This window comes from Leptonychotes weddellii, chromosome 1, assembly GCF_054177405.1.
Source record: "Leptonychotes weddellii isolate Sample4059 chromosome 1, ASM5417740v2, whole genome shotgun sequence".
NCBI classification, from domain to species: Eukaryota; Metazoa; Chordata; class Mammalia; order Carnivora; family Phocidae; genus Leptonychotes; species Leptonychotes weddellii.
Window position 1 is genome coordinate 48,968,512 of NC_138369.1, and position 12,490 is coordinate 48,981,001.

Genomic DNA, 12,490 nt, shown 5'->3' on the forward strand with positions numbered 1-12,490 from the left:
CCCGGAGTTCCGGGATCGAGTCCCGCATCGGACTCCCTGCTGAGCAGGGAGTCTGCTTCTCCCTCTGATCCTCCCCCCTCTCATGCTCTCTCTGTCTCATTCTCTCTCTCAAATAAATAGAATCTTTAAAAAAAAAAAATTAATAAATAAAATCTTTAAAAAAAAAAAAGGGGGGGCGCCTGGGTGGCTCAGTCGTTAAGAGTCTGCCTTCGGCTCAGGTCATGATCCCAGGGTCCTGGGATCGAGCCCCACATCGGGCTCCCTGCTCCGCGGGAGGCCTGCTTCTCCCTCTCCCACTCCCCCTGCTTGTGTTCCCTCTCTCACTGTCTCTCTGTCAAATAAATAAATAAAATCTTTAAAAAAAAAAAATGAATGCCAACACTTAACAAAAGTATCTGGTACAAAAGTATTCATTTAAATTTCTAAGAAAGGAGGCACCTGGGTGGCTCAGTCGGTTAAGCGGCTGCCTTCGGCTCAGGTCATGATCCCAGGGTTCTGGGATCGAGCCCCGAGTTGGGCTCCCTGCTCAGCGGGGAGTCTGCTTCTTCCTCTCCCTCTGCCTTCCTCTCTGCCTACTTGTACTATCTCTCTATCTCTCTGTCAAATGAATAAATAAAATCTTTAAAAAATAAAATAAAATAAATTTCTAAGAAAAACCATTAACACCTAAGGAAAAGCAAGGATTAGGAACAAAGTTCCCACCAGCGCAGGGGAAAAAAAAATCCTTGAAAAACAGCTTGCTCCTCATTAGCAACTGAAGAAATATAAACTGAAGCAATCCTGCAGTTCCATTTACCCAATTATTAAAATACCTTAGTGGGGGGGGCACCTGGCATCCAACGCCAGCAATGTGCAGTGAGACTGGTACAAGCACCAGGGCCTGGGAGCATTCTGCGCTGGTTTCACCCTTTCAGAAAAGCAATGTGTTGTTACATGGGGACATCTTTTGGCAAAGACTATACCCTGAGAATTAAGCCTAAGGGATTCGTTATAAAGGAATATGCACAAGGGACTTTGCGAAGGTGTTGTCTATGGCAGCCAAGGCTGCGAGCAGCTGGGGGACCCACCAGAGGAAGGAAAATGGCTAATGACCCCTGATACGTTAAATAAAATATCACGTGGCTATTGCAAGGGAGTATCCCTCCCTTTCTCCACTGAATGGCTTTTGTACCTTGTCAACTGGCCACACGTGTGGCCCTATTTCTGCCCTTCTTACTCTGTTCCTATCATCTTTCACCAATATATTATTTGGAATATAGCAGCTTTATATTAAATCTTAAAAATCAGGTGGTATGAATACTCCAATCTTGTTCTTTTTCAAAATTGTTTTGGCTATTCTAGCTCCTTTGCCTTTCCATTTAAAATGTAGAAAAAAATCTGGTAACCTATTAAAAAAAAAACCCTGTTGGGATTTTGAGTATTTGAAAAGAGACAGAACTGACATCATTACTAGGCTGAGGCTTCCCATCCATGAATGCTGTGTATCTCTCCATGTACTGGGGTCGTCTCTGATTTCCTTTATCAGTGTTTGTAGTTTTAAGCATACAGATTGCAGGGGCACTTGGGTGGCTTAGTCAGTTAAGCGTCTGCCTTCGGCTCAGGTCATGACCCCAGGGTCCTGGGATCGAGCCCTGCACGGGTTCCCTGCTCAGCAGAAGACTCTGCTTCTCCCTCGCCCTCTGCCAGTACTCATGTGTTCTCTCTCGCTCTCTCAAATGAATAGATAAAATCTTAAAAAAAAAAAAAAAAATGGGGCACCTGGGTGGCTCAGTTGGTTAAGCGTCTGCCTTTGGCTCAGGTCATGGTCCTGGGGTTCTGGCATCAAGCCCTGTGTCAGGCTCCCTGCTCAGTGGGGAGCCTGCTTCTCCCTCTCCTCCCAACTTGTGCTCTCTGTTGCCATCTCTCTCTCTCTCAAAAAAAATAAATAAATCTTAAAAAAAAAAAAAAGCATACAGATTGCACATATGTTCTGTTAGATTTATACCTAAGTATTTATTGTGTTTTGGTGCTTTTGTAAATAGCACTTTCTAAAAACGTTCTAGTACCAATTTTTCAGTGCTACTTTATAAAAACAGAACTGATTTTTGTGTATTGACCGTCTGTTCTGTGACCTTGCTAAACTCACTTATTCATTTTAGAAATCTTTCTATAGGGGCGCCTGGGTGGCCCAGTTGCTGAGCGTCTGCCTTCGGCTCGGGTTGTGGTCCCAGGGTCCTGGGATCGGGCCCCCATCGGGCTCCCTGCTCAGGGGGAGGCTGCTTCTCCCTCTCCCACTCCCCCCTGCTTGTATTCCCTCTCTCACTGTGTCTCTCTCTGTCAAATAAATAAATAAAATCTTAAAAAAAAAAAGAAAAAAAAGAAAGAAATCTTTCTATAGATTTCTTGGGATCTCCTACATGGAAAGTTACGTGATCTGAGAACAGAGAATTATAGTTCTTCCCTTCCAATCTGTGTACCTTTTATTTCCTTTTCTTGCTTTACTGCACTGACTAGGAATTCCAGTAAGACCCTGAATAGAAGTGGTGAGAATAGGTTATCTGCCTTGTTCCTGCCCCTAGGAGGAAAGCATGCAATCTTTCACCATTAATTATGATGCTGGCTATAGGTTTTTTGGTAGAAGTGCTTTATCAGGGTAAAAAAAGAAAATTCCCTCTTTTTTTTTTTTTTTAAGATTTTATTTATTTTTTAGAGAGCGAGCGAGAGAGAAAGAGCATGAGAGGGGAGAGGGTCAGAGGGAGAAGCAGGCTCCCTGCTGAGCCGGGAGCCCGATGTGGGACTCGATCCCAGAACCCTGGGATCATGACCTGAGCCGAAGGCAGACGCTTAACCATCTGAGCCACCCAGGCGCCCGAAAATTCCCTTATTCCCAGTTAGTGGTGTTTTCATCATGAGTGAATGTTAAATTTTGCCAAATACTTTTTCTGTATCTACTGAGATGAGCATGTGGTTTCTCTACTTTAGAATGATGATAAGTGAATTATATTAATTTTTGAATGCTAAATCAGCTCATGCATTCCAGGGTAAATCCCACTTGGTTGTGATTTATCATTTTTATAAATTGTTGGATTTGGTTTGCTAATATTCTATTGAAGATTTTTATGTCTGTTGAAGATTTTTATGTCTATATGCATGAGGAATACTGGGTGGCAGTTTTTTTCTATCCGTATAATGTCTTTTTTTTTGTTTTAGTATCATGGTAATGCTAATACTAAAATTTATAAATTGAATGATGAACTGTTCCTTTCCCTTCAATTTTCTGGAAGAAACTAGGTTGAACTGGTATTATTTCTTCCTTAAATGTCTGGTACAACCGACCAGGGAAGTCATCAGGACCTGCAGTTCTCTTTGCTGGAAGGCTTTAATGATAAATTCAATTTCTTTAATAGATATAGGGGTGCTTGGCTGACTCAGTCGGTACAACATGCAACTCTTCATCTTAGGGTCATGAGTTCAAGCCTCACACTGGGCACAGAGTTTACCTAAAAAGAAAAAAAAAAGGGGCGCCTGGGTGGCCCAGATGGTTAAGCGTCTGCCTTCGGCTCAGGTCATGATCCCAGGGTCCTGGGATCGAGTCCCACATCAGGCTCCCTGCTCCTTGGGAGCCTGCTTCTCCCTCTGCCTCTGTCTCTCATGAATAAATAAATAAAATCTTTAAAAAAAAAAAAAAAAATTTTTTTTTTTTTTTTTAATAGATAGAAGGCTACTCAGGTTTCAATTTCCTTTTGAACTGTGTTTCTAAACAGTGGCACTACTGACATTTTGGGCCAAAAATTCTTTGTAGAATGCACTGGAGGATGCTTAGCGGCATCCCCGGCTTTATCCACTAGATGCCAGTAGCACCCCAAGTTGTAAAACTAAAAATTTCTCCAGATACAAATGTCCCCTGGAGTGTTCTATAAATGTCAAATTGATTAATACTATTGTTCAGTTCTTCTATGTCCTTACTGATTTTTTATCTACTTGTTCTATTGATTATTGAGAGACAAGTGTTGAAATCCCGAAGTCTAATTGTGGATTTGAGAATCAACACTTTAAAAGACAGGTTAGCTTACCATTCTGAATTTGAGCCACTTTTTTAGAGATCTCTCCAATGATCTGTGAAAAAAAATATAAGGTAATAAATTCTCATGACTTTTGAATATGTCTGAAAGCACAGAAAAAACAGAACTCAAAATTAGTAATTAAAAATACTTAGAATTCTGGTAATGAATCATTTAGATAATAAGAAACAATCAGAATGCAAATCAAAACCACAATGAGATACCACCTTACACCTCTCAGAATGGCTAGAATCAAGAAGACAAGAAATAACAAGCGCTGGCAAGGATGTGGAGAAAAGAGAACCCTTGTGCACTGTTAGTGGGAATGTAGACTGGTGTGGCCACCATGGAAAACAATATGGAGGTTCCTAAAAAAATGATAAATAGAAATACTGTATGAACTAATATTTCCACTACTGAGTATTTACCCAAAGAAAATGAAAACACTAATTGGAAAAAATATATGTTAATTGCAGTATTATTTACAATACTGAAGATATGGAAGCAGCCCAAGTATCCAGGGACAGATGAATGGATAAGGAAGATGAGGTGTACATACACAATGGAATATTACTCGGCCATAAAAAAGAATGAGATCTTGCCATTTGCAACATGGATGGACCTAGAGGGTATTATGCTAAGTAAAGTAAGTCTGACAGAGGAAGACAAATACCACATGATTTCACGTATATGTAGAATCTAAAAAACAAAAGAATAAACAAATAAAAAAGTAGAAACAGACCCATAAATAGAGAGAACCAACTCATGACTGCCAGAGGGGAGAGGGTGGGGATGGGCAAAATGGGTGAAGGCGAGTGGGAGGGAGAGGCTTCCGGTTATAGAATGATAAGTCATGGGGGAAAAGGTACAGCATAGGGAACACAGTCAACGGTACTGTAATAGTGTTTACGGTAACAGACGGTAGCTATGTGTGTGGTGTCACCAGGCTGTACACCTGAACTAATGTAACATTCTGTGTCAACTATACTTCAACCCAAAAAGAAACAGAGACTTGTTACTTCTACTAAGACCAGATTCACCCAGAACATACTTGTCGTCTCCACTTCTCAGCTTTGGGCAGCTCAGTACATTCTGAGGCAAGGAAGGGTCTTCGTTCCTAAGAAGAAGCAAAATACACATGTTGCCACTGTCCTAGTTACAAGCTTTAGGCAGCATCCCCAACTGATTCAGCCCTGAAGACTAAATGTCTAATGGTCTAAATACATTTGAAGCTTCAGTTCCAGATGATCTTCATCAAGCCTTACATTTCACGCTATGGTCTCTACTTAAGAAACAAGCATACATGCAAAAACATACATAGGCTGCACTGTATCTAGTAGAGTGAACCACTGGAAACAACTTAAAATTCCAGTAACAGAGAGATGGCTAAGTAAGCTAGGTTATATCCATTCCATGGCATATTCATATTATCTTAAGAAATAATGGCTATCAGTGTTTAGAACAAAACATACATGTGTGTATACACATGTATGTGTGTGAGCACATATGTATATAATTTTTTTAAAAAACAAAACAAAAACATTGAAAGAATGGTACTTATTATTCCTGACCTGGCTAAGCCTCCATGAATTGCGATCATTTACTGGTTGCAGCTTAGAGCTGCTCTCCCCAGCCCTTCCTATTATTCAATATTCAACAGAGCTGGGATAATATGGGAAGCCAATTATCATAATACAGAGGAGGTAGAAGAACAAGCAGCTAGATCATCACACTGCCCCAGCTATAGGGAGGCACACCTGGAATTCAAGTGTACAGACTATAAGAATGTCAGCAAGTACAGACAAGAAATAGGAAGTCTAGTCTGCTCAGGAGGGAGTTTTACCACATTTATGCTTGATGCTTTACAATTCATGAGGAATATTTACACCAACCTTCACTTTTCCCTCTTCCAGTTGAGCTTGGCGAAATCTTGCTAAGGCCGTCCTACCAGGAAGAGAGAAGACTCCATTAGATACTGCTCACAGATTTGTCACCCAAGTTCCTAGATGGGGCAGGTCTACTCATGACCATCATGTAAGGTATTCATTAATATGACTCATATATATATATTATTATATACTTTTTCATAAAAATTATTCATTTAAAAAAAAAAGAAAGCATACACGAGCATGTGCGAGAGATGAAGACACCACAGAGAAGTTAGGGGTTTCCATGTTCCAACAGTGGGACTTAAAAAAGCCGTTGGTGTTCCTGAACATCCAAGTATCCATTTTACTTACACTGCATTTAAAGACTATGGGAAACTCTATTCATCAGACCACTGTGGTGAGCAACACATCCAGATGTTAAAAGACTAATATCATGGGGTGCCCGGTTGTCACTCTCACAGCCCCTGCACCATCTCCAAGTGAACTAATGTTTATCCAGTATAAGTTCTGGGATCTGTCAGAAAACACTAATGGGGAAAACAAACAGCAAATATGGGAATACTATTTTAACACATGTAGAGAAAGAAACATACCAAAAGGACCAAACACAAAAAGAGCTCTATGGTGATAATTAAGTTACATAAAATTTACAAACAAAATTGAGTTGATACTTACATGGCCTTTTCTGCATTTCGGGCCTAAGAGAGAAGGGAAGAAAAATGCCCATGTTTAAAATACCCTTTTTTTCGGGGGCGCCTGGGTGGCTCAGTTGGTTGAGCGACTGCCTTCGGCTCGGGTCGTGATCCTGGAGTCCCGGGATCGAGCCCCACATGGGGCTCCCTGCTCAGCAGGGGGTCTGCTTCTCCCTCTGCCCTCTTCCCTCTCGCGCTCTCTGTCTCTCATTCTCTCTCTCTCAAATAAATAAATAAAATCTTTAAAAAAAAAAATACCCTTTGTTTCGGGCTCCTGGGTGGCTCAGTCGTTGGCGTCTGCCTTTGGTTCGGGTCATGATCCCCGGGTCCTGGGATTGAGCCCCGCATCGGGCTCCCTGGTCAGAGGGAAGCCTGCTCTCCCTCTCCCACTCCCCCTGCTTGTGTTCCTGCTCTCGCTATCTCTCTCTCTCTGTCAAATAAATAAATAAAATCTTTAAAAAAAAGTAACCTTTTTTTCATGTAGTTTTTAGAGAAAAGTATCACAGTCACAAGCATAATGTTTGAACTAGTATATATACACTGTAACAAAAAAAAAAACCAAAAGATGTCCAAATCCTGTGACTTTACTTTCACTGCTCCCTCCACTTAAAATCTTTACTTCTCCACTGTCCCCACCCCCTTGGATCTGGCTAACTCCTATCCATCCTTCACAATGTATCACCTGTGTCATCACCATCCCAGAAAGTTCTGTGGCCCCTTCGTCCCAACTGAGTTGCTAACTTTTGTCTGGGTTTATAACTACCATGGTCCTTCCCACCCAGCATCCCAATTGTCTGTTTCCTGCCAGCAGAATTTGAGAAGAAAAGACTGGCTTTTCTTTCTTTTTTTTTTTTTTTAAAGATTTTATTTATTTATTTGACAGAGAAAGAGACAGCGAGAGAGGGAACACAAGCAGGGGGAGTAGGAGAGGGTGATGCAGGCTTCCTGCAGAGCAGGGAGCCCGATGCGGGGCTCGATCCCAGGACCCTGGGATCATGACCTGAGCCGAAGGCAGACGCTTAACGACTGAGCCACCAGGCGCCCAAGACTGGCTTTTCCAAACTGAGTTTTACCTAAGTATTGTCACACTAGTGTCAAGACAATTGTCCCCGAAACACGGTGTCAAGCACAGAACATGTTTTCTGGGTTGCAGTATAAGTAGAAAGAGTACTTGCTGAGTCAGGGATTGATTTTACTCTCAGCTCTTCCACTTACCATCCCTGAGAAGTAGTCTCTCAGTTTCCCCATCTTTACAATAGGGATTACAATAGGGATTATCTCACAGAGATGTCACGATGACTTAACAAGAAAAATATATGAAAACATCAGGTATGCAGTTTATAGATACTCAGCAAAAGTGAGCTCAATTTAAGTCTCCTTTCTGGCCCTCCCTTTCAATGAACAAAGGAAAAAAACTGGCGAAAGCTTGGTGGATACATGAACACATTATCTACTAAGGAATAAAACAGAGCAGCTTTCCCAGGGGAAGCCATCATCTTGAAGGCTGAAACAGTGTCCTACCTATTTCATTAAATCCTAGAGATTCTGAATATTTAATTTAATGATTCTCAATGCTTACTCCATGCTTAAGATAGGATGGTAGGTACTAGCAATTTAGCCATGGGTCTTCTTTTTAAGGGGACTTACTGGAACTCCCCCCCACCATGAATCAATGTGATAAGGGAACCCAGGGTAATGGAAGCCCACAAATACAAATGTGTGATGGTGAAAGTGTTGTAAAATAACCAACAACTCCTGTACCCAGAAATATCCAAGCCTAGGGATCCCTCTCCCCTGCTAGTGAATGGAGAGATGGATTCCCTATGCTTGTTAGAGTTCGGAAACAAAGAGCCTCAAGGCTGAGCAGGGCAGTATGAAGCAGTAATTTGGGGCATATTCTCCCACAGAAAGGGCTGTTTCTAGCCCACTAGTTTCTCTCCTTCTTCAGATCTTGGGTTCATTAATCTACAAGAGCTTGCGATACATCTACAACCTATTACTGCTTCGTGTGTTTCTTATGGGGACTTCACTTAATGAAAATACTATGGTTATCAAAATGTGTGAGCAACTTCTTTGTACCAGCGCTATGTGCATTCTCACATTTACATGTCGTGAGCGCTACTTGAACGAATGGAGAAGCCAACAAACCACTCCAGACCACAGAGATCACACCCTCACGCAATAACACTATGCCATCCATTCAATCGTTACTGAACACCTACAACGTGCCAGACACCGTATTAGACATTAAGAAAGCAATGGTGAAAAGACCCTGTCCTCGTGAAGCTTTTATCTCGTGGGGGAGACCGAGAACACATAAATCAAATAACCCAGAAACACATTGTCACAACCGCTGTTCACCTCCCGTATGGGACTTGGAGACAAACAAGTGGGCCCACGCCAGGCACCGTGACTTGGAACCGGCTCTTGCGCCTCTCCGTGCCTTACTTTTCCCGAGCGATAACTTAAAGCGCTTGATCGACATGAAAACACTGCCGGGGAAGGTAACTCCGCCCTCGAGATTCCCGTTTCCTCCCCCAATTTCTGAAGCCTGCAGTGATGCCCAGCTGTGCACTACGAGCGCCCCGAATGCGGCCGAGAGCCCTCACAGCCCGCCCGCTCGCCCCCTCCATCACGCAACCACCCAACTCACCATGGTTGAGTGAGGGCGCTTCCCTGGGGCCGCGCGGCCCCAGCCCCCGGAGCTTCACTGCCTCGGGCAAGGCCGACCCTGGCGGGAACAAATACTCTATGTGACCGCACCACCGATTTTTCTGTCGGAAGGACGAACGGGAAGGACCGGAAGTGGGAGCCGGAAGTGAAATGAGAATTGACAAGGGGAGGAGGAAACGCAAGCGCGCTCGCGTAAGGCTGGCCTTTCGTAGGCGCCGGGACGTTGCACCAATACACGCGTACGAAGAATGGGGGCGTTGGCAAAATTGCGCTTGCGCAATGAGACACCTTTTTTGGCCTCAGCCCCTGGTTTTGCTCTCGCGATAATGAGTGCAAATTTTTCTCGTGTTAATTATTGGTACTGCGGAAGCGGGCGAGGCTAGATGTGGTTGAGTCTAAACTGTTTGGGGTCATGGTTGGTACTGTAGGTGGCATTCCCTCCGTCCCCCTTTTTGCTTCTCCTGGTGAGGGCAAACATGCCCTTGTGGAAGTCGCTCGTCCTCATGCCTCTGAACGAACTAAATCCTCCCAATGGACTGGGGCAGCTGAACCCAGCCTGCGCAAAAGAGGCTAGGCAGCTCCAGAAGCGGAAGGCGCAGACTCCAGCTAGCGGCGCTGAAACGCCTCTTCGGGCGGAGCAGAGCAAGTGCTCTCCAGGAGTTCGAGCTGGCCGGGCTTCGTAAATTCCTTCGCGTTTCCCTGTCATTTGCGTGGGGCCTCAGTTTTTTCGAGCTCTTCTGGAATCGCCGGGCTCATCAGAGCTGGACCAGTAATTGAAGTCACCCTCTTTTAAAATAAGAAATGTAAGGCCCAGGGAAAAAAAAGCTACTTACTCGGAGGAGGAGGTTGGTTAGAGAGGTTACGTATGTGTGTCACTACTTAGAGAGATGCGGTCAATCAGTGTGTGATGAGCATACTGCTGGGATCAGAAGATCCTTAGACAAGGACCCAGGAGCACGGGAGAGGCCACTTGATAGGTGGGTATGGTTCTGGTGGCTACTCCCTCATGGTGTCCAGAGCTGTGGTGGGCAGTTCAGGTGAAGGACGGTAGCAAATTAAGCCAGTAAAGCAGCTGTCCTTTTTCAAGCATGGTGCTCTGCCAGAAGACCTAACCAATGGTGGGCACTTCAGCTCCAGCCCGGAGGCACAAGCCAGCAGGGAAAGCAGCTGACGCGGTTCAGGATCTGACAGGACAGACAAATACTTAAAAGAATAGACACCAGGATCTCATGCCTGAACCATGATAAGGACAAGTTGTCTCGGGGCGCCTGGGTGGCTCAGTCATTACGCGTCTGCCTTCAGCTCAGGTCATGATCCCAGGGTCCTGGGGTGGAGACCCGCATCGGGCTCCCTGCTCAGCGGGAAGCCTGCTTCTCCCTCTCCCACTCCTACTCCCCCTGCTTGTGTTCCCTCTCTCGCTGTGTCTCTCTGTCAAATAAATAAAATCTTTTTAAAAAAAAAAAAAAAGGACAAGTTGTCTCCTTAAAAGTTTTAGGTGGGCATATGGCCACCCAACTAGACTCCATCTTCCCACGTTTCTGGCAGATAGTTGTGGGTTTGTGATTATATAACAGCCAATGGGAATTGAATGGAAGGAATGTGTGCCACTTAGGCATTGCCATGAAAAGTATGGACGGGCCTTTCCCCTTGCCCTTTTCCTTCCCCACTGAGAGGTGACTTATGGCAACAGCCACCTTGAACTCAGAAATGGAAAAATTGTGAGGTTGCCAGAGTCATCTCCCAGCTCTGGAACATCTAGCTCTGTAAAATGAGAGGGAAATAAACATAGTCTTGTTTAAGCTGCTGCATTTGGGGGTCTTTTATTAACTTTATTAACCTTTACCATAAATAACACATAACCAAGCTTGTTGGTACCAAACAAGCAAGGTCATTCCTCACTCAAATGAGTTTTTCTGAGACAGAAGTTTCTCAAACTTCTGTTTCTTTATCCATTAAATTCCTGACTCTAGGATGCAGAGGTCATATAAAACAGGATTCACGAGACATTACCTATATTGATTGTCCTTCCAGCATTTGTTCTCCCTACCCACTTAGCTGAAGTCCACGGTTCGGGGGGGAAGAGAACTACATGCCCAGCTTTAAGAACAGAGTAAGAAAGCTAGGTTAAGCTAAACAATCCATGCCATATCCCTACAAATATTGATGGGCTTAAGACCCAGGCTGATCAAGAGTGAGTCTCGGACTTGACTTAAAATGCTGGGAGGATGTCAGAACCAATGTAATGCCAGAAGCCACTGTCAGCCACTTTAGGACTCCAAGACAAGACTCAGTATTTGGTGACATCAATGAGTTGCTGAATGAGGCCTTGCCTCAAGCCCTCCGCTCGCTCTTCAGTTATATAGACCAATAAACTCTCTTCAGTGTTGAAACCAGTAAGAGTCAGACTTACCAGTACTTAAAACTAAGAGCATCCTGATTATACCATTCATCTTGCCACAGTCTGCTAAGGTCCTTCCTTTCTCTGTGCACACTGATCCTGTCTTTGCCCATACTGTTTCTTGGGCCGGCAGCACCCTTCCTCCATTCTGCTACCCAACTAGTCCCCCTGTTTATGCCTCCTTCTCATTTGAGACAATTTAGACAGCCTTAGATGACTTAACCTGTGTTTAATTTCTAGTCTGTGAAATTGTCATAACAGTATTTACCTATTTTCATTTTTCCTCATTCATGAAATTGGGACATTTGCTTTACAGAGCTGTTGTTAAAAGAGGCAACTATATATAAGGTGCTCAGAACAAATCTATGTAAAGTTCTCAATTATTTCAAAACCAAAAACCCCATGATCTGCAGTCACATCTATTATGTGGCCTTACCCAAGCCTATGTAGTCGGCTGGGCCGGGTTCAGGGGCTTTGTAAAAGCTCTGTTGGCCTTAATTTCCCCCCCCTAGTATTTTATTTATTTATTTGTGTGAGAGAGAGAACAAGCAGGGGGAGGGGCAGCGGTTAAGGGAGAAGCAGGCTCCCCGCTGAGCAGGGAGCCTGATGCAGGACTCAGTCCTAGGACCCTGAGATCATGACCTGAGCCGAAGGCAGACACTTAACCAACTGAGGCACCCAGGCGTTCCTCTGTTGGCTTTTAAATCACCAAATTTAGGGGCGCCTGGGTGGCTCAGTCGTTAAGCGTCTGCCTTTGGCTCAGGTCATGATCCCGGGGTCCCGGGATCGAGTCCCACA

At 44.0% G+C, this 12,490-nt stretch overlaps 2 protein-coding genes across 4 annotated transcripts in view; both read right to left on the reverse strand.

Annotated features, from left to right (window-relative positions):
* ISY1 (ISY1 spliceosome associated protein) overlaps positions 1-9,543 on the reverse strand; it is a 21,801-nt gene extending 12,258 nt beyond the window's left edge. The window contains exons 1-5 of the mRNA XM_081823011.1: positions 9,275-9,543; positions 6,605-6,627; positions 5,933-5,984; positions 5,092-5,157; positions 4,053-4,095 (exon numbers count right to left, since the gene is read on the reverse strand). Of these exons, the coding sequence (XP_081679137.1) occupies positions 4,053-4,095; positions 5,092-5,157; positions 5,933-5,984; positions 6,605-6,627; positions 9,275-9,277 (187 nt within the window). The 5' untranslated portion in view covers positions 9,278-9,543. The remainder of the gene's footprint in view (positions 1-4,052; positions 4,096-5,091; positions 5,158-5,932; positions 5,985-6,604; positions 6,628-9,274) is intronic.
* Positions 1-12,490, reverse strand: part of RAB43 (RAB43, member RAS oncogene family) — a 353,030-nt gene that overhangs the window by 131,421 nt on the left and 209,119 nt on the right. The gene's annotated exons all lie outside the window — the stretch shown is intronic.